Genomic DNA, 23,413 nt, shown 5'->3' with positions numbered 1-23,413 from the left:
AGAGCACCCGTTATACCTCTCTTTATCCACTGATGCACTCATCTTTTGCCTGTTTTTATCATTGAAAGCCCGCCTTCTGCTGCGGTGAGTTGCTCCGTCGTTTTTTCCACTGAAGACGTAGTTGGAAAAATTATCTTTTTGAGGATGCCACAGACACCTTTATTGAACACACTGTTCTTCACAAATGAGCAAGGAAATAGCATTATAATGAAGGATTCTCTATTTGACTGTGATGACGGCCAGGCATCAACCAGCACATATTCTCAAAATGATCTTAAAAAATTGCTTGAAAAAGATAAAAGACTTGAATTGCACGCCATCATGCTTTCTGATTATTGGCGTAAAGAAATGATCCCGAGAGGCCTGCGAATAAATAAATTCCCTCCCTTTGGAAAGGACAATCCCATGTTTAAGAAAAAATGGGAAGCAATCCTGAACAAATGTTCGCTTGATCAAATGCTTCTATTGATTGAGGAATCAAGAACGCAGCGGGAGAGCCTACGTCACCAGATAGAGGAAGTGAGGTCGGTTGTTGTTAGCAACATGGCTAACTTGGAGGATGCCGCTTCGTTGGAAAATACTCTTAAACAGAGCATCAACGAACTATCACAAGCTTTGACTTGGATCGAACTTCAAAAATTTAAACGGGACCAACAGGATTATGGCGAGGACAGTGTTTATTCGTGGCAAAAGAACTCTCACCCATCTCGACGCACACGCTCGGTATCATTCAGTATACCCAGTAGTGCTACAACAATGGACGATGATGAACCCTCCACACAAACCCGAAGTCCTTTTTTAGGAAACGCACAAGCACAAAAAAGATGAGAAGAGGCAGGATAAGGAAGAGGACGGCGAAATATGGAACTGCTACCCAGGCAGAGTCTCCCACGGTGGACGAAAACGAACAAACAGCGAGCAGCGGAGCTTCTACAGTTGATCGCCGCTGCTTAGGACACACATCTCAATTCTGATCACAGATGTATTAAAAATGACTCCCAAGACACACATGTTTTGCACACTGTTGCCCAGTGAAATCAAGCTGGTACAACCGTGTCCGACCAGTAGCACGAACGTGGAAATGCCCGGTAGCAGCTGACCACGCGAGTTTCGTGTTGCGGTGACAGACTGGCTTGGCTCCGTGCCAGTGGAAACACAAACTGGTTTTTAGAATGAACCAACTAAGCTCTGAACTAGCACTAGCGCCTGGAGCCAGCGGGTGGCTTCATTTTTAATAATTTCAAACATTGAAAAAATAAATCAAATTTTCAAAATCATCTGGCGGGCCAGATATTATTGCTGACGGGCCAGTTTTGGCCCGTGGACCGCCAATTGCCGACCACTGCCTTAGAGCATAATGGATTAATTCCGATGACATAGATGACCTATTTTTTGTCTTCTCTGGCTCTGCTCAACAGTTAAAGGACTTCGACCATTACCTGAATGGCACCAACCCGAACATTAAATTGACCCTGGAGTTCAGTCAAATGTCTATCAAATTTCTGGATCTCAATACCTACGTCGACACGGATGGATCTCTCCATACAACAATCTACAGAAAACCAACAGACAGAAATGCTACCCTCAGAGCTGACAGTTTCCACCCATCCAGTCTCATTTCCAACATTCCCCTTGGACAGTTCCAGAGACTCAAGCGCATATGCAATACAGACTCATATTTCAAAAACAATCAAACAACATGTACAGGCGCTTTAAACAAAGGGGCTACAGCAACAAAACATGAAATCAAGCACTATTGAAAACTAAATCTATTGAAAGAACACATCTCTTCAAGCCTAAGCCCAGGCAAAGGGGTGATAACAGCATGTTCTGCACCCTCCAATACAGCAGTCAGTCGTACAAAATTAAAAAGATCATTTAGCGGAATTGGGATATCCTTCAGAGCGATCCCTCTATTTCTCCAGACCGCCACTATTTGCGTTCAAAAGGGCACCCACACTCAAAGATAAACTGGTCAAAAACTTTCTGCTACCAAACCACAGACATTTCTTCAAAAACCCATGGGCACTTACCAGTGTGGATCCTGTAACCATTGATCTCACATCAACAAGTCTACCACCTTCAAGGACTCATCTGGACTCAGAACATTTCACTGTAAACATTTTGCAAATTGTAATTCTACTCATGTTGTATACCGCTTGGACTGCAAATGTGATTGTTTCTACACACGTGGACAAAATTGTTGGTACCCCTCAGTTAAAGAAGGAAAAACCCACAATTCTCACTGAAATCACTTGAAACTCACAAAAGTAACAATAAATAAAAATTTATTGAAAATTAAATAATCAAAAACAGCCATTACTTTTGAATTGTTGATTAACATAATTATTTAAAAAAAAAAAACCTAATGAAACAGGCCTGGAGAAAAATGATGGTACCTCTATAAAAGATTGAAAACTATTTGACCAGAGTGACAGGATTAACTCAGGTGTGTCATTTAATTGACATCACAGGTGTTTCCAAACTCATAATCAGTCAGTCTGCCTATTTAAAGGGAGACAAGTAGTCACCCTGCTGTTTGGTGAAAAGGTGTGTACCACACTGAACATGGACAACAGAAAGCGAAGGAGAGAATTGTCCCAGGACATCCGAAAAAAAATTATAGACAAACATCTTAAAGGTAAAGGCTATAAGACCATCTCTAAACAGCTTGAAGTTCCTGTGACAACAGTGGCTCATATTATTCAGAAGTTCAAGACCCACGGGACAGTAGCCAACCTCCCTGGACGTGGCCGCAAGAGGAAAATTGATGACAAATTGAAGAGACGGATCGTTCGAATTGTATCCAAAGAGCCCAGAGCAACCTCCAAAGAAATTAAAGGTGAACTCCAAGGCCAAGGTACATCAGTGTCGGATCGCACCATTCGTCGTTGTTTGAGCCAAAGTGGACTTCATGGGAGACGACCAAGGAGGACACCACTGCTGAAAAAAAACTCATAAAAAAGCGAGACTGGAATTTGCAAAAATGCATGTTGACAAGCCACAAAGCTTCTGGGAGAATGTCCTTTGGACAGATGAGACCACACTGGAGCTTTTTGGTAAGGCACATCAACTCTATGTTCATAGACTCAAAAACCAAGCATACGAAGAAAAGAACACTGTCCCTACGGTGAAACATGGAGGAGGCTCAGTAATGTTTTGGGGCTGCTTTGCTGCATCTGGCACAGGGTGTCTTGAAAGTGTGCAAGGTACGATGAAATCTGAAGACTATCAAGGCATTCTGGAGAGAAATGTGCTGCCCAGTGTCAGAAAGCTTGGTCTCAGTCGCAGGTCATGGGTCTTCCAACAGGACAACGATCCAAAACACACAGCCAAAAACACCCAAGAATGGCTGAGAGAAAAGCGTTGGACTATTCTAAAGTGGCCTTCTATGAGCCCAGATCTGAATCCCATTGAACATATGTGGAAGGAGCTGAAACATGCCATTTGGAGAAGACACCCATCAAACCTGAGACAACTGGAGCTGTTTGCTCATGAGGAGTGGGCCAAAATACCTGTTGACAGCTGCAGAACGCTCATTGACAAATACAGAAATCGTTTAATTGCAGTGATTGCCTCAAAAGGTTCTGCAACAAAATATTAAGTTATGGGTACCATCATTTTTGTCCAGCCCTATTTCATTAGTTTGTTTTTTTTTTTAATAATTATGTTAATCAACAATTCAAAAGTGATGGCTGATTTTGATTATTTAATTTTCAATGAATTTTTATTTATTGTTACTTTTGTGAGTTTCAAGTGATTTCAGTGAGAATTGTGGGTTTTTCCTTCTTTAACTGAGGGGTACCAACAATTTTGTCCACGTGTGTATATAGGACTCATTGTGATGGCAATTGAAGTAATCCCCAAAACCAACAGAGGTGGAGACAGACTAAGAACTTTGGCACAAAGAAACTTTTTGGATTGAGACTCACTGTGTTTCCACGCCTCAATGAGGAGGTGGATTTTTCGGTGTTTTTTATGAATATTTGACTTTCTTGTTATTGCACTGCCTGTTAATGATGTACTGTGTGAACACTATCCTCTATTGCTTCAGGTTTGTGGGGCGTTGTAGATTTATCTTCTGCTGTATACAACTGTTTCATTTATAGGGCGCTGTGGCAACATGGGTATTGTCTGCGATTACCCTATTCTTCTGGTCTCTCTATTGTCTATGTTTTTAAATGTTGTTTTTCTATTATTAAATAGTGATGTCTTGTATCAGGTGATGTGGTCATGTGGCCTGGTTTCAGCCCTTATCAGGCACACCTGTGCCCTAGTGTTCTATTATGTTCTGATGAAGGCCGTGTGGTGGCCGAAATTGGTAAACTACCACCATGAATTATTAAAGGACTTTTAGGAACTCGGAGTGCCTCGGACCCCTCTTCTTTTTGCTGAGTATAATTTAGTGTTGGGTTGGCACATTTACTATTTACTGTTACTGAGTAAATCCAGTCGTACCCTTGAATTCATGCCGTGAGTTCTTTGACCTCCACAATTATCTTTTTTGGCCTCCTACCACTGAGAAAGTATCCACAGTTGTGTAAAGTTGTCTGGATATTTTCCATGTGAAAGGTTGAATCAGAACATGCACTATTTCGCTGAAGCATTTAACTATTGTACATTTTATTGCAGCAGAATTCTAATTTCAAAGCTGCTCTGAATGCAATCAACATGCATATGCAAAGACATACATGTTAAAGTCAACATATGAGAGCATTGAAACATCTTTTGATTGCTTTTTTCAGGTACTAGCACATTTATTAGATGCACCCAGCCACAATTTCACCACTAAATCAACTCCCAAACAACAAAAATACACAAACATTTTATGAACACTTGCAAGTCTTATATCCAAGTAAATCTTTTAGTGTGAGGTTCGTTGTATGGATTTGTTGTACTACCTACTTTGTTTGAGTTTGCAATATAACACTTTGAAAAACACAAACATCACAGATAATGAGTACTCCCATTATCTGTGATAATTTATTGAATAAATTGTGCACCTACCTTACCAGCTGTAGCCATATCTGGAGCAATGATAGGACTCAAAAAATGAGAGGAGTTGAGAAGGACAAGAGTTGCTGGACTGCAGAATGTTTAGGACAACGGGATTTGGATTCGATGTTTAAATACTGCTGCTTGATGAGGAGTTATGCAAACATCTGGACTTTGGGAGTTGATAGTGCCAAAGAGAGTAATATGGGACACTTGTCAAATTTTGGCAGGTCCCAATCACAAGCTGTCACTTCATAAGGGGGTGGGACTAAGGCGGGACTTGGCTCTAAGTCGTCCAATCAGAAACTGCCACGCCATAAGGCGGGCTATAGTATGGGTTCCAATGAGAGATTGCCACGTCATAGAGAACCCTCCCTGAACCCCGCCTCATCCGCCATATTTGTAGTTTTTATTTTTTTAATAAAAGGAAATGACAAATTTAAAAATGCCAGAAATGATAGTTTCAAAAATGATTTATAACACAGTGATAAAAATAATAAAAGTCCAGCGCTAGGGTCATCCAATGACGTGTGAGGGGAAGGGCGAATGAAAAGAGGTGTCATGGCCCCTCACTCTCCTGTGCTGCGCTCTGGACAATTAGGAATGGCTGTGGAGGAGCGCAGCTGGTCCACATTAGCGATCAGTGGCAGATAAAAGACCCTTGCGGTTTCTTGCCAAGTCCACACCAGTCTGCTTGAGCTCTGCTCTCCACCTGCCCCCGGACTCCCTCGTCTGCTTCGTCGCCCCTTCGACTCTGGAATCCTTCGTCATGCTTCGTCTCCCCCTTTGACCCTGGAATCTCTCATCTGTTCTGTCTTCCCCTCCGCTCTGGACTCCCCTCGTCTGCTCTGGTTCTCTCTACCCCGCTGCCCCTGCCACAACTCTGCCACCGGTTCTCCCCAGCTCCGTCCCTGCCTCGTCTCCCTAAACTCAAGGCTGAACCGTAAATTATAACATATAAAAATGACTGAACATTGAACACACCAAAATATGTGCTTATTTGGAATACAATTTCTACGACAACCAAGTTTCAAAAATATTAAGCAGCAACATACCTTTCTCTTGAGGTGCAAATTTCCTGATTAACATCTGCACTTCTTGTTGTTTAGGGTGAACAACATGAATAAATGATATGAATTTTTATCATGCCAGGCTTACAGTGAAGGTTTTCCCATGAACTCTTCCAGCTTGATTCCTTCAAAATACAGAAAAACAACCATTAGGCATTGTCATCATTTCAAATTTTGTACAGCATGCAAAATGAAAATAAATAAAACATATGGAAGTTATGGTTTTCTGAAACAAATTACATCAGGGTGATGTCGGTAACTGTGCTAAGTGTGTTTTACTACATCACTGACAATGTTTTTCATAATTTTCAAGAACGATTTTGGTGAGGATTAGAGACATTCTTATTGCTCAATTAAATGATGGAATGGTAAAAATATAGAAAGACTTGTCTCCATAGACAGTCAGGGTCTCTGCAGTCATACACAATTTATTCTCCTGCACTGATATTTGACATACACAAACATTTTCTATACATCAAATAATGCTGCATTCATCTGAGGCTGCACAAATGATTTGAGTAAAGCTATTATTAGGAAACAATATGTATTATTTTAATTTTACTGTTTGGCTTGATGTGATCATCATTTATGAATCTTCCAAGTCTTGCTGTATGTTTACTGCCATCAGTGCTGCACGATGAAAGATTTTTTCAGTTGTAAATACGACAATTACCTTAAGTTAGGACATCCACTTCTTTAATCTTTCCAGAAAGATTGTCCCTGAAAGCAGTAGAAGTACAGAAATGCTGCATCGTCGGCTGAGTGCTCTTTGAACAGTGCCTCTCCTTCAGATCCAGTGATGTGTCTTCTGACATACTCAAGCAAGAATTCTCCTTGTTTAATGTTTTTAGTGGCAATCACTCCGTAACCTGATTAACAGATAATAAATAAGAATCAATTAATAGTATAAGTTCAGTAAATGCTCGTGTTGCTGCATACCAGGCACACCCAACAGAAAATAGCTCAGCACTTACACTATAAACAATACTTTGAAACCTTGTCACTGTAAATATTTAGATAATAAAAGGTGTAGCATTAACTGAGGCAGAAGAATTACAATATCTGCATTTTTATAATAGTGCAGCAAAACATCATGTTTTTCTTGCTGTGAGTTCTATCAGAATATCAGTACAATTCACACATTTAGACATTAAATATTAAATCAGCCCCCATTTAGCGTAACATGATAGGTTTTGGATTTGTTTGTTTGTCATGTGTTTTGTTAAGTGGAACAGATCGTCCCATTTAACTTCAAATATGAAAGCAAATAAGTAAATTCACATTTTGCATCTGCCTAAACTACTTTAAGGATGCTTACATGGGAAAATGGTTCTGTACATTTTCGTAACTAGTACAAACAGTGCTAATACACAGTTTCCAGTGTGAAAATACATTCGCTGCTAAAGTGAGTTTTAATTACGATTTGAACAGAAGATTCAATGAAAACAGAATCTTATGTGCAACCATACCTTTCTCCTGATTGATGATTTTTTTTTCTGAAAAGAGTCTTAATCTTCCCCAGAAGCAATGAAGTGCAAAGCTTCCTTTTCAGGACAAACTCTTGTGGGTCTCATTTTCCTGTGAAATATTTCAGGAAATTTTATGTGCAATACACTCCATAAATTGTTTTTTTTTTAAAAAGCCCATCTAAACAAAATATGTTTAAGTTTATTACTACAACAACTTACATCAAATGAATAGATTACATGATTACATTGATGCTTCTATGAATAGATGTAAAAACTGACATGTTATAGATAGACTCCATTGATTTTATAATGGAGAAACTCACTTGTGTAACACTGTGGAAAAAAAACAAACAACCAATAAACAAACATGTAAAACCGAAAATTTTCTAATCAGTTTACAAATTAACCGAATAGAGATCATGTCATTGCATGCCACGCCAGTGCCACATGTTTTTTATATCCCTATTAATCTCACAAGGGGAAATTCTGATTCTCACATATTCCCCCATCGGGGGGGGGGTCAGAGTGCAGGGTTGCAGTACAGTGCCCCTGGCGCATTAGGGGTCTTGCTCTGGGACACCTCGACATGAGCATGACGGGTCAGGGATCGAACCGCAACCCTTCAGTCGCAAGACGGCCACTCTACCCACTGAGCTATGCCGCCCCCAACGTACATATGCAAAGACATACATGTTAAAGTCAACATATGCCGCTTATATTATAAGCAGACAAAAAATCATTATAAGTTTTTAGCATTTACATAGAGGTTTTAGAAAATAAAATGAACGTATTCCAACTTACCTTACGCCTTATTTTTTTGCTTGAAGGAAAAAGTAAACTTGACGGATGGTAGGGTAAATGTTCTTCTCGTGCAGTACCTCTTCAATATATTTACCTATATAACTATTATATCTTTATATATTGATATAAAAATTCACAAATAAAATAAATATTCACATAGATGCATGAAGACTTTAGTTGATGTGAATTGGACTAGCATTACAAAGACTTGGCTGAAGAAGAATGAGCACACGCACACGCACACGCAATTCATCCAGCAAATTTACAAAGACTAAGAACATATCAACAGAGCTGTGACAGAAAAGAGATCTTTTAAAAGAAATTCTTGTCCAACAAATATTGATCCACTTTATTTTTGTAAAGAAATGTCCTGCTCTGGATTTCTGCAGAAAATACGAATAAAACTAAAACTCAAAAAACACTCACACTTAATTTGTGAAGTAAAGAAAGATGGGACTATTTCATGGGAATTTGTGTCATTGCTGTAGCTTGTAAATGGATTTACCGAAAACAGGTGAGAAGTCTGAATCTGGCTTGTTTAACTGGAGGCTTACAGTAAGTTATCACTCAGCAGTTGCCTCTAAAGTATGGGCCAACACAACTTTATCATAAATATGGGTAAATATATTGTGGCATATTATGTTTAACAGTTTTCTACATATTTATACATTTGCTGCTCCTTCATTTTTAGAAGGGTAAATGGAGAAAACACTTTAAGTTATACATTCAATGGATGGTTTATATATAAAGTTTCTAAAGCTTATGTTTTCTTCCTTTAAAAGCCTACAGAGAAACCGTCAAATGCAATCGATCCATCGTAAAATCTCATTTTAGAAAATGTAACCGTTATCAACTGTGGGCTATAGGACAAAAAAAAATAACAGGCTACTCTTTCACAAACATCTGGAAAGGGCTATTGTGACAATTACTGTTATTAGGCAAATTACAAAATACAATGAATTAACATTACACGGCTTCAACTCTAACAGAGAGAATAAATACTGCATTTGTACGTCTGCTTTAAATACTACTACAATCACTAAGGTGAATCTATTCCTAGCATTTCAGTGTAATTTCACCATGCCATTCCTCTGTTCTCTGATTAGTCCCACATCTTCAGCACCATCTCAGACAGAAAAGAAGAATAAAAAACAAGCATGCAAGATGTTTTTAACTTTAAAACTTTGTTTCAGAAATTCGATGTAGCTGTTTGTACATTTTACAATAGCATACAGCCTGACAGATAACAAAGATGTCTTAAAACATTCTAAATACATCTTTGGCACAAATAGCAATTCTTCCAAGTAAAATGGCTTAACACTGGTTCTACCACGATCGTTGTTTTTCAGCAGAAAAAATGACTCGATTAAAATTAAATTCAGGACTTTTCCCACAAAGCAAGCTGTGTTCTCTACATGCTAAGTTTAACGGTTCAGTGACACGGAGGTAAACTAAACATACAGATATTTGTAAGAAAAAAAATAACAAAACACTCCATCTGATGTAAAGTTAAATCTTCATTAATACATTTCAAAAGTGACATGTTTTGAAATCAAAAATGCAAAAGATTTTCCTTTAAGGATTGTTTTAAACATGAAGCTGCATGTATTGTACAACATTCAGTGTTCGACAAACTGGCAATGCACCAGTGGCGGCCCATGACCAAAATTACCGAGGAAGCCAGTGTGAACAACAAATTAGATTCGGTGTTTTAACTGTTATTTTCATGTAAACAAATCAGCCTACTGTTACAGTACCTTTATTCTACCGACTTCTCATTCATTTCAGTGAAAAAAAAAGAGGTTAAGTGCTCCGGGGGTTGTTCAGGGAGCCAGTAGACTGGTCAAATAGGAGACACGGCCAGCAGAAAAGCCGGTTAAGCTTGGCACTTCCTGTTAGCCACTCGTTTCTGGCATAGTTAGCTTCACAAAAAGAGCGAGCTTTTCCATTAGCTCAACACTTAGTTAGATTGAGCTTTGGAGTTGGCCTACCGTCCCTTTTGACTTGTAGTTGAACTTCAAAAGGAAGCTTTGTGAAGTCATTTTTTACAAGAAACTCAAGGTCCCTGTCACCATCCATTCTCTGGCTAGCTTGATGGCTATATTTGCTGTGTGGGCTTGCTTTCGCTGCATTAGTGTGGGTATTGTTCATCACAGTTTGTGATTGGTTGGAAGCCAGATTTGATCTGGCCTCCCTTATGTTTTTTTTAATGATGCATCGACCATTAAGCGATGAGCCTTGCTTCAATCTGATTGGCTAATACGGGCTGTTTTTTTCTCTAAGGGAAGCAAGGCGAAGCTGGCCTCTGAACAGACAGACAGCGCAGAGGGCATGAGAGACGTAGTGTAATGCACAAAAAGAGCTTGACAAGAGGGGCGCTGTTTTGCTCCTCACAAAGCAGAAATGCCTGATGTAGTGTTTTGACAACAAGGAATGACAAAAATATAAAACATAAAATACATAGTGGTGAAGATTATTTATATTTTTTCTTTCTTGCATATTTTTTGGGGAAGCTAGGCTTCCCTTGGCCTCTGTGAAAAACCGCCACTGCAATGCACATAAAGGTGACCAGGATGAAAAGTATCAAATATCTCCCAGCGATCTTTCAGAAAATGCCATGACTGATCATTTTACATAATCACACAGCCCACTGAGGAGTTGAGCGCTCCTGGTTCTACATTGCACACTCAGCGAGGCTTGCATACTAAAAGACGGAAGTCAGGATGGTGAGAGCTCACAGAGGACAGGCAGGGGGGCTACCCTGGCGGAACCTCGAGACATCTTCCCAAACCTACATGTATTGTTTTTTTGCCTTCTTTTAATCATCTGAACAGCAGGTTTGAATCACCATCCCTCATCTTTTTTGTTCTAGATGAAGACAACATGGAATTTGGAAAGACGCTGAACATTCATCCCATGTACAACTTGCCTTTATAATCTGGACTCGTGCACTCGTGACATTATGTCTGAGTAAACACCATTGTGCCCTTTAACAATTTCACTTGAATAAAAAGAAATTCTAATTTCTGAAGAGCTACTAACTTCTGGTGAGAAAAGGCAAAAAGATGGGCTCGCCACCACTGAACAGAACCTGTGCTAAGTGTGCAGCAGGGACTTTGGGAGTAATGGGCAGAGCAGGATTCAGCAGGTCAGTTTAGACATGGGGAGGGCTACAACTCATCAGTCACATTACACAACACACACCGAACACTGAAGGTGACAGCAGGGGAGATGTCATAGGGAGGAAATTGTGAGGAGAGGACTCATAAGATAATCAATCGCAACATAAAATGCACTTTCAAACAAGAACTGAAAAGTTCAACAATGCATGCCAAATTGTCACAGAGATATAAATTAATTCTCGAAGGTTTAGGTGCTGACCAAAAACAGGCAATAGAGTTTTTTTTTTGCTTTATCTCCTGTGTTTAGGCCTGTGTAGATGGCGTGTTTACCAACATAACATCTACACTTTTGCCTACTGTGTCTCACCATCAAATACATTAAGTTGAAACAACAGAGGAGGAAAATGTTAAGTTTGACTTGAGAGCCCAACCTGCAATCGGGCAACAACACATTCATATAGTTACCATTCTTGAAACACAACACCTTAAACTGTGCTAAGCAAAAAGAAAGAACAAATGTTTAAAAGCACTCAGTAAAAATGTATGAAACAGACAGGTAGAGGGGCATTCAAGCTGAGAGAAACAGTATGTTGCAGGTTCCAGATAGGGATGGTTTAGAGTCTGGTTTTTGATACGTTTTTTAACACCTTCTTCTTCCCCATTGATCGGAGGGTGGTTCTGAAGTACCATCTACCAGACCCCACTACTTTGGATTGCTATACCGCTTTGAAGACCGCTCATTTCGGGAGCACCTCTGTACAAGCGGGGAGGTTTTCCAACTTTGCCCGTTTAGAGGGTACAGACTCGGGTGTATTTTCCTGAGAAGTCTCTTGGAGATGCTGCTGCATGACCATCTTCAGCACGCTCCAGTCGTTGGAGGTCAACGTGGCAGAGACGGATAAATGCCTCTGCATTTCTCCCTCCACCAGCTGGTAGAAGCAGAGCTCCCCCGTCTTGTACTTGAAAACGTAGCACCAGGAGCCCGGCTTTCCATATGGCATGAGAGGCCATTCCTCCTCCAGAGACTCGGCCGGGGGCAGCTGGGTCCACTGGAGGTACATCATGGATCTCCTCGGGGCTCGTAGTATCGAGGGCGTCTTGCGGAAGATGGTGATGGGTGTCTCATTGATGACCGCAGGCTCCGGACGCAGCAGGGCCCGAGATTTGCCGCTGCCGCCGGCTCGGGGAACCACGTACCCCCGGACATCCAACATTTTCTGAGCCATGGTGAGTTCTATTCGGTGCGGCCTATAGAGAGGCCTAGTCCCATTTATATATAAAGAAGACCCCAACCTCCTCTTCTCATTGGTTCTCATTCGCTCTCCCCTCACACCTCATTGGATGACCCTAGCACTGGATTTTTATTATTATTATTGCTGTGTTATAAATCATTTTTGAAACTATCATTTCCGGCATTTTTAAATTCGTCATTTTCTTTTATTAAAAAATAGAAACTACAAATATGGCGGATGAGGCAGGGTTCAGGGAGGGACTCTATGACGTGGCAATCTCTCATTGGACCCCATATCATAGCCCGCCTTATGACGTGGCAGTTTCTGATTGCACGACGTATAGCCAAGTCCCTTAGTTCCGCCCCCTTATGACATGGCAGCTTCTGATTGGGACCTGTCAAAATTTGACGAGAAGTGTCCCATATTACTCTCTTGCCAACCCTGTAGCTGTAGCCCTGGTTATATGTGACTCCCCATGTTTGAGAATGTTTTCTGGAGAGCAAATCTTCAACTACCAGCAAACTAACAGCAGCAATTGCTAAACGAACAGCATGCGGGTTGAGTTCTATAAACAGAGGACAAAGGTCTTTGGATAATGTTCAACCATAGACTGTCTAAAAAAGATAGGCGTAGATGTCACCCGTTGGTTTCTGCACTGAGAAAATGAAGCCAGGATTTTGCTACTTCTGGTTGATATCTTGGATTTTTGGATCCAGAGACAAGAAAAAGATTGTTAAATGGTGCAATCGGAAATCAGCGATTGGTCAGACTGACTAAATCTCTACCTGTCCACATTTACCACCTTCTGCTGTTCACCAACACTGCTGATCACAATGTTAACCTGCAAAATTGAAGATAAACTTGACAGGCAAATGTTAAAAACACCTTAGTAAATTTTTTCATGTCCACATCTGAACAATATTACATATAAAGCAGTGACCTATGTTGCTGTAGCAGAAGTTACTGTACGTTAACACAAGACTGTGCAGCCTGATGGTAAACATGCTCCCAGGCGACTGCTGCCTTGCACTTCATCACCTACAGGACACCCCTGGAATTACACAGAATGATGTATGACAATTATTGCTTAAGTGTTATCTGTCCAAAGGACGTTGGTTGAAAACTGGAAAAATTACAGCAGATATACGTAAAGCAGCATATTGTCAGTGCTTCATATCTGCTGTTAAAAGAGAAATGCTGCTGCCTTTTGTGCTATAATTGAAGGTGAACACTTATCCAGGAGCAAGGGCGTAGGTTTGGTCTCAACATTGGTAGGGACGATATAACAGCATAACCTGCATGTACACTTTTTGCTGGGGACGGGACATTAATAAGACCAAACAGATTGGGTGAACGGGGGTCAGGGCTACATTTCTCATGAATATGAACCTAATTAATTGATAAGCTAAATGATCAATGCAATATCCCTCCTCTTCGAAGGAGGCGGAGAAGGCGACATGTTTATTTCTTGTGTATTTCTGTCGGGGCTGTGTGAGTGTACGTGTGGGTGGCGGGGGGGTCAAGTCATCAGCCAATCAAACGCACGTTTGATTGGACCGGCACATTCAGCAAGTGAAAAGGGGTAAGTGTAAGTCTGAACCTGGTCTGAACATAATGAAAATAATTCACTTAATAATGGTAGGGTCAATTCTATCCTTACAACATATGGGAAGACAATCAAAATTACCTATATAACTGAACTCATTATATAATGCAAATAAGGTTGCTTAAAAGTTGGTGGGGACAATTTGACCCTCTTGAAAAGTTGGTAGTGTTATGTCCCTACCGTCCCGATGCAAACCTACGCCCTTGTCCAGGAGTGCTTATTCATTTCAAATCAACTGATATGCCACACTGTAAATCAAGAAAACAAGCAGGTTTCAAAGGATAGTGTTACTTTTAAACCGACAATTCAGTAAGAAAGGATGCCGACATGTTTCGATGGCATCTGCCATCTTCTTCAGAGGGTCATCTGACGTGTGATGACGTGTCCTTTTTAATCACGTGGCCGATCTGACAGATCTGTCAGAATTTGTCACCCGGGCAAGCTGCTCCAAGAACCGGGACGAGGGGGCCTACACCCTCTCGTATATCTGGGATTCCATCCACCAGAGACCCCCAGACAGCGGGGGGCATGGCCGGTCTGACAGAATCTGACAGATCTATCAGATCGGACACGTGATAGAAAGGACATGTCATCACATGTGAGATGATGCCTTGAAGAAGACTGCAGATGAAACATGTCAGCAAGGTAAAACATCCTTTTTCTGTAGTAGGGAGATCAGAAGGTCAGAATGCCAATCGTCTTCTGTAGAGGTGGGGTTTTCCTGACAGTTGACACTTTTTGACCCTTATCAGATTCTAGTGGAGGTAGGAGGCATCCTGTCTCCAAGAGAGCCATTGGTGGTCTTTTACTAGTAAACATCCGATCAGCAGATGTCCCATTCAGAGGTGACTTTTGAGTTTGCTGTTTTCTGACATGGTGTCTTACCAAATTTACAGCTTTGGATCTTTGTGTGTTTCTCTGGTATGTTCTGCTCCTCAGTACTACACTGCACTGGATTCAGCATATTTAAAGCATTAAATACATCAATCATATGAGGACAAATCTGCTGTGATTATATGTAGCAATATGGATGTATATCATTTTATGATGGTGTAGGAAATATGAATTATGAAGCACTCGTTATGAAATGGGGCACCACTCTACAAATGTAGAGAAATAAAATAACTGATAATGGATTAATTCAGTTAAACAGTCTAATACCTGAATGTTGGAATTCTAAGAAATAGTAACCCAGTCTGTACACACATAAACGCCAAAGACGGTAATTTTGGTCTAAATGAAGTACATTTATTAATATAATAACAAAACAGTGATTAATACGGTAATAAGTATAATGGGTGTTTGTGTGTGAGATAATAGGTGTGTGTGTGTGTGTGTGTGTGTGTGTGGGTGGGTGATAATAGGTGTGTTAATTATTCAGATTTGCATTTGTAACTAGGATTATGGACTGAGTAATCAGACCGCTGAAGGTATGACGAGATGATTAATAATTTGGAAAATGAACGACTGATGAGTGACTAAACGGAGTTATTAAAAGGAAGATTTTGGAAGCTATTTAAGGAAGATTTCAAGCTATTTTAAGACGTCAACCCAATAATTCAGATCACACCAATGCGTTTGCTGCCTTACTTTGTTGGAGAATGGCTGCTCAGAGGTTCGGCTGGGACAACATTGCCTTGAACGGAACTTAACTTCAACTTCTTGGTGGATTCCCAAGTCGTGAAGTCTGTCGCTATGGCAACGTCTTGGCGTCCTGCTGTCTTATAGCTGTTGAGCGCCGTTGGCTTCGTTCTGGCCAGCTGGGTGGATCTCAGCAGATGGTGGAGAGAACGCAGGAACCGTTCGTCCTTCTCTGGGGTTGACTTGACCGAAAAATAGCTAGATAAACAAAAACAAAACCACAGGCTCTTGGTCTGTCTCGGTCGATCGGCAGGTTTGGCTGGAGAACAGATGAATAAAAGAGCCGCTAAAAAAAACCTGTCGGAGCCGTGAAACGGGATCGAAATAGTTCTTGATCAAAAAAATCGTCGGCAAACAAAAATGGACTTGATTTGTTTAAGTAGTGAGCGAAGATATCTATTCTTTGATTAAAAGAAAAACAATGATTAAGAAATCGCAGCTATAAGAGACCTGCTCTGGTGCTGGTGTAGACTTAGAATAAAGAAAAGAAGAAGGAAGGCACCAAGAAAACAAAAGAATCGCTCGACGTAGTTTCTGGAAGCGAGTTAGGAAGAAGAGACGTAAGAGCGTAAAATGGCTGGTTTGAAGGGATTTCTCCAAACGGAGGTGTGGAAGCGTTGGCTGAGGCGCGCATTCCTTTGAATCTGGGTTGCCTCCCACTTTGGGAGGGGAGAGATGAAACCGGATCAAATAAAGATTAAAAATATTAAAACGCGCAAAAAGAATGATCTGTTTACTCCTCCATGATCCTTACAATATATTTTAACCAATCAAAGATAAAATAAACTGATCATACAAGCTAATCTAAGAATATGTGAGTTCTAGTTCCTATTTATATGTTCGTGTGCATTCTAATGGTTATTATATGTATCACAGTGAAAACAGATTAATATGACATACATACTGTGAACAATAGAACAGTTTTCCATGTCTTGGTAACCTGAATAAGCAAAGTTTTATGGTTAATTTCAGTGAAATCCTTGACAATGTCATGGCATCCCGGCGTCAAAAGGTGGCAATGTTGAGCTGTGGAAGAAAGGTGAATAAACCACAAATCTTATATTTTCGGAAATACTGAGACTAGAAAAACGAGAGTTGATTCAAAATGCATGTTGACATCTCCCTATATCTTTGGTAAACACAGAATAACAAAATACATTTCGGAACAAGGGCTTTAAGAAAAGTCCTGTGGAATGAAAAGGGACAGAGTCTCTGCAGCTTCAGGGTAACAAAAAGGTCATTAGAATATTTATGACCCTGCTTATCTTGATGGCCGATCGGCAGAGCTGGAGTCAGGGACAGGATGGAGCCAGAAGAGGCTTTAGCTCATCAAAGCAGTTCTGTCGGTGTGGACCACAAACATTTAAATGGTAATTAGATTTAAAGGTGTTAACAGTTCTCTGCAGGGACTCTGGAGTCTCTCTGTAGAAGGGGAAAAAATAGGAGAATCTTCTCAATCTTCTGATAGGAACACGTGTGTCTCTTGTTTGGAAAGAAAAGAGATTTTCTTTAAAAGTCAGAGGTCATCATAAGTTAATTTTATGAGGTCTCTGGGAGATGGTACGGATCGCATCTGGGATGATACAGGGCTCTCTCTGGCCATAAAAAGGCACTTTGCGTGTTTTCTTAGGTCTTTGAGAGAGAGAGTTTGAGCTGATCTGTGAGATGGGATTTCCTGTGGAATGTTTTGGCCACTTAACCTGGATGTCTGCCTACAATGGTGTTTCACTGGAATATTCTTTAATTACAAATTTGTGGAGAGGCATCTGGCTGCAGACCTCCACTGTGAGGTCGCTTCCGGTGCAGACCTCCACTGTCAGGACGCCTCCACTGTCAGGACGGGAAGTAACCATAAGCGTCCGGTAGGTGGCCGTAACGCACCTGAAGTTGGTTTACTAACCGCTAAATAAATCAAAAGAAGAAGCCATTTCACGCGAGTGATCGTCTGTATCGTTTGGCATTTACAGTGAGTTGTTGATTTTTATTATCCACAGAAAGTGTAAATTACGGTGGCTGACAGGGGAAAATGACGTGCATATACACAAACGAGCTGCAAATACATTAATGCGCTGCATAAATGAAAAGAAATGCAAAAAGAAAACGCTGCATATCCAGTCACACAGTGGAAGTAGTAGTGACAGTAGTGAGCTTTTCACCTGAGAGGCAGACAATGGTGAGCGAGACAAGTAACGTTAGTTGAGGGAAAAACTGTATGAAAAGGTTTGTCTTCTCTCATCTCCATGGATAAACATAAATAACAGAGAGAACACATGGAGATGGTAGTAAAACACCACTTCAGCACCCATATAATCACAGTGACTGAAAAGCTAAGGACTTAAAAACTCCTAAACATTTAGGGAAACGAGATGTCCACTGTCTCTGACATAACCTAGCATAACTTTTTATGTGTGCGAGTGGGGGGGGTATGTGTGGGTTTATGTAGGCCTATCGGGGCGGGGTGGGGGATGGGGGGACCTGTGTGTTTTTTGTTTTTGTTTTTTTTTGTAAAGCGCTTTGTGCTACATTTCTTTTGTATGAAAAGTGCTCTATAAATAAAGTTGATTGATGGATTGATAACCATGCCGACTTTTTATGGGTGCTTGCTCATGTGTGACTGGATATGCAACGTTTTCTTTTTGCATTTGTTTTTATTTATGCAGCTCGTCTGTATATGCAACGTTTTCTTGTTGCAGCGCGTTTCTGTTTATGCAACGCATTCATGTATTTGCAGCTCGTTTGTGTATATTGTACATTTGCCCCTGTCAGCCACCGTAGTAAATGCATGTTTTGTGTTCTTCGTCAGTATAGCTGTTGCAAACTCATGTAGGAGTAATTAATGATGCAGTCTCGCGAGTCAAGAAGCTGCTAACCACTGCAAACTGTTGAAAGGTAAGCAAAGGTTAAGGTTAGGGTTAGTGTTAGGGTCAGGTTTAGGGTCCGTACCTGTAGTACCGATGCTACGGGTCCATACCGCTAGCGTCTACCAGGAGTCACGTGACCAGATCTCGTGTATCTGATTGGCAAATGGAAAGTGCCGTATCCGTAGTCCACAGGCTACAGGTACGGGTCCGTACCTCTAGCAACAACCTAAAGAATAGGCCATTCATGAGTTAAGCTCACACCTGCTGTCTCTAAAAATAAACAGTGTCTAGATAATGCATGATTGGATTGAAAATTAACATTTGTTGAGCTGACTAATATGTCAAGGTGGACTACTTGAACGGGTCCTGATGGGATCTTTTCTTTTTCTTCTTTTTGGAGGTTAGGCTTGAATATTACAACTGATCTTTTTACTTATCTATATATTTTCAGGAAGAAGAGCAGCAAGCTGAGGTTTCAGTCAGACCTGCTGATGTGAGCACACCAGTGGAAGGGGTAGGCTATTCTCACAGTATCTATTGGTCAGATACTGTTGGTGCAGCAGTTATGGTACAGAAAGACATTTTTTTATTTCCGTCTTTTCTATAGGACTCGATTGAAGTGCGTATTCTGCATGATTGCAGACATGCAGCAGAGTGGGTTGAGGCCAATAAGACACTCTTCTCTGCCAGAGTGGACCTGCCTGATGTTCTATACATGGGGGAGGAGGAACAGGCTGAGGCTGCTCTGCAGTATAAAAGACTGGGGCAAGAAGACATGGATGAGCAGGAAAGGGAAGAAATCCTGGAGGTCTTCAAATTCACATTCTACAACATTGAGGACGTGGAAATTTTGTGACATAGTAGTGGACGAAAACAATTATTTGGCATATTGTGAATGTCACAAAGATGAATAATTGAAGGATAACAGAACATTTGATCATGTTGTGACTGTGTGTTCATGTTTTGTTTTCTCATTGAGCACTTAATAATTCACTTGAACTACACTGTAGATCTCAAGAGTTTGGGTAGTAGTTGGTGGTATTTAGGTGCTCCAGCAGCACAAGAACATAATTAGCATAGACAAAAGATCCTCGGCTTTATAGGCTACACATAGACACTTGAGCCCCAAGTCACCCACGTTTGTTTTCCGTAATGACCTAAGCTGTAATATTACACAAAACGGTGTATATTGTTCTATGTACATGGCAATCATTAATGAGAAGCGTTTTGAAAAAGACAAATGCTAATGCTTCACTTGTCCAAATAAAAAGAACCAGAAAAGCACTCGGAGAGCGCAGTACTCCTTCAAGACTGTTCATTCCCCCACATGGCATTGTCAGAAATGTAGCGTTTTTTTTATATAAATGCAGCATTTGTTTATGAACTAATAATTTATTTCATTAAATATGCAGCGGGCGGCATGAATTGATGCAGGCAACTGACAATGCGTTTGCTTGTTGTCATAGTTACAGCGACACCGTGCCTGCCGCTATCTCGCTACGGGAAATGTTTAACAAATCCGTGGATCCAGACAATAAGCCGCATTACTGGCAAAATCTAATGAGGTGATCCTTGTGTCATTTCTGACCTTCCCTGAACATTTCATCCATATCCGTTATTGCCTTTTTGAGTAGTGTTGCCAACAGCCGGATTCACAGAAAGGACAAACGTACGCCGATCATCACATAACTCCACCGCGTTCCTTGGCGGAGTAATTATAAATTCTCAATATACTCTTGATACGGTTACTGGCAGAATATAAATGTGTGCTTGACAGGCATAACAAGTCACGGTGGGGCTCATCCATCCATTAATTTTCTTCCGCTTATCCGGAGTCGGGTCGGCTGCAAACCTCCACTGTGAGAGCGACCTCACAGTGGAGATATGCAGACAGGGTAGCTCCTCATCCTATCTCCAAGGCTGAGCCCTGCCTGCCTGCGGAGGAAACTCATTTCGGCCGCTTGTATTCGCTGTACGGTGGGGCTCATGCGTAACATAAAAGGAAAACACAGAAGAAAAACGACAAAACAGAAGTTTAATATATAAATAAAAATGATATATAATATAGACAAGGGATTAATGGATTTTATGTTCTATTATTAACTAATTAATGCATTAGCACGAAAATCAATTTCACCGGAAGTCCCTACACGATTTTATTTCGATTTTATTTTGTCATGCATCCCGTGTATTTCCCGTCCTGACAGTGGAGGCCATAGATATATACAAACACTAGATGGCTCAAGACGGAGTCTGCGGCGTCGTCACTTGGCGGCCATCTTAGGACAGGGGACTGCTCTGGCGTACTGTACTGTAGTCAATGGTAAGGTGGACGATTTCCTCACTTAACTCTTTAAGGTTTGGGCAATTTCCGCCCGAAATTTCTACTGAGATTTACAGAAAATAAATTGAATGCTGTTCTTGAACTGTTTGGAGTACATGCATGGTTGGGGTCTCATTTGAAAGCTGACAACCTGAATTTTCACCCAGTGTAGTCAGAATTACTCTAGGTGCTACTGGCACAGAGTATTTCATGTTGGCACACACTGAATTAGGATGAATTTTTTTCTCGCCTACATTTTTTCCCTAATAAACCACCTGAAAATCAGTGTGGCAGCACTGTAAGAGCTTGAAAACACAATATTGCAAAAGCCTGGGGTCTTACATAGTTCAGGTCAAAATTTCAGAGCAATACTACAAGAAATGACTGTTTCACACATGTATTTGTACTGATATGCTCCGCCCCTGTCAATGTTGGATACACTCTTTATACACTGTGCACACTCTCTACAGAATGGTATAAATTCATTTTCACTTCATTTTCACTTCATTTTCATTCCAAAAACTCATAAAGAACTCAAAAAATCACTTCAGATAGGCTTCAGTGTCGATCACACACACAGATTGAGAGGAATACAGAGAAACAGCAGGTGGAGCCCGGAGCTCACGAATGAAATATCATATAAAGCCGCTGGCAGAGGCGGGATTTATATTCAAGCCATTCAGCAAGCTCATTGGCTACCAGGCCTGTCAATCTAACGGTTCCTCCGGCGTGATTTGCTGAGAAACAAGTCAATCAAGTGATGTAATCGATATCTGTCAGACTCGGCCATGGTTGGCTAAATCGCCGAAGTAGGCGGAAACGAGTCACCTGATTGGTTGAAGTTCGGTTTGAAACGGAGGAGAAGTCTCCAGTATCCATTTTGAATCGCGAACAAAGGGAATTCGACCGTGTATGATAAAGTTATAATAGAAAGATGCAGTGAATATGAAACGCACAGCGCCACCACGCGCCGCGTGCACGCGCACGGAGCCGATCGTTTTCTGGATTTTTTACCTATTTCGAGACATGTTTTGGCCAAAGTATTATACTGGATTGTTTCCTCTGGATGGCTAAGCTTGGGTTCTGGCCGGTTTTTGTGGATTATCTTCTTTTATGACCAGAAACGAGCGTCCAAACTGCGTCGACAGGTGAGCTGTGCACGTTTACATGACTTGTTGTTTGTTGGATAAATGTGTTTATATTACCCGCTGTGGTAATCACATCTGAAAGTGGTTTATACCGGTGGATTCATGAGAATCTCAGCTTTCTATGTGTGTATAGTGTTTGTATAATCGTGTTTGCAGTGTCCTTCTATTTTAAAAAAGCGTATACCGATAAAAAAAAACGGCCCGCCCGCGGGCCGCCGTACTTCACTCATAACTCGCTCAATTCTTGATTGATTTACAAACGGTTTAGTTTATTACAGACCTTATTAACGTGGCTATGATTCGGGTTCAATTCCGAAATCGCAGCTTTTCGTTTTGAAAAATGCGGCATAGTTGTGTGTCTTTTCTGCCTGGCTACTCACATTGAAGATGGTGTTACTCACAATCTGATTTTCAATTATTAGGTTTTCCTGATACCAACGTTTTTTGAGAACCGAATCTTTAGGCGAAATTACATTCTTTGTGGTTGTGGTTGTATTTATTTGCTGGTTAAGAGACTTTGATTGAGACCTTAGACTTATTCTTTGTATACATCTATGCCTGGATTAGTTAGCCTGCAGCCGAAATGCATTGTGGGTAATGTAGTCACCAGGTTCATGAAAAGAAAAGACAACATCTCTGTTTGTTGTGCATTGATTTTGGTTGAGCTTTGTTTTTATCTGTGCATTAGAAAGCTGATAGTAATAAAAAAGTGCAATGCTAAATAATAAAATTACATTTACATCCATTTATGCTGAAAAAAGATGATATCTGTGTTCATTATTATATGAATTCAATGGTTTTAATTATTCTTATGTAAGCAGTAAAACAAGTACATCTCTGACGTTTATAACAAACCAAGCTGTTGTAAAATCGGTTGAAAATTGAGCAATCTACAGTGATTTTAAAATCCATGTTCCATTGACTTTAATGTTATGAGTGATCGAGCAGCCCTGTCCCAAGATGGCCGCCATGTGGCGACGTTGCTCCCCATAGGCTGACAGCGCTCATGAGCCATCTAGTGTTTGTATATATCTATGGTGGAGGCGTCCTGACAGTGGAGCCTGCACCGGAAGCGACCTCACAGTGGAGGTCTGCAGCCAGATGCTTTTGAATTTGTGAGGCAACAGCCAGATGGACTGCTGTGG

The 23,413-nt window shown here is 40.8% G+C and overlaps 1 protein-coding gene across 8 annotated transcripts in view; it reads right to left on the bottom strand.

The window, feature by feature from the left end:
- LOC110955846 (alcohol dehydrogenase 1-like) overlaps window positions 1-23,413 on the bottom strand; it is a 322,968-nt gene that overhangs the window by 200,987 nt on the left and 98,568 nt on the right. The window contains exon 1 of one of the 8 annotated variants that reach the window (XM_051940826.1): window positions 5,008-5,166. The exons of the other annotated variants lie outside the window; for them this stretch is intronic. Coding sequence (XP_051796786.1) covers window positions 5,008-5,025 — 18 coding nt within the window. The 5' untranslated portion in view covers window positions 5,026-5,166. Of the gene's footprint in view, window positions 1-5,007; window positions 5,167-23,413 lie in introns of those variants that run through there. 8 annotated transcript variants of the gene reach the window in all.

This window comes from Acanthochromis polyacanthus, chromosome 1 (genome assembly GCF_021347895.1).
Source record: "Acanthochromis polyacanthus isolate Apoly-LR-REF ecotype Palm Island chromosome 1, KAUST_Apoly_ChrSc, whole genome shotgun sequence".
Classification (NCBI taxonomy): domain Eukaryota; kingdom Metazoa; phylum Chordata; class Actinopteri; family Pomacentridae; genus Acanthochromis; species Acanthochromis polyacanthus.
Note: the sequence above shows the minus strand (reverse complement) of the source record. Positions and strands in the feature narration are given on the sequence as shown.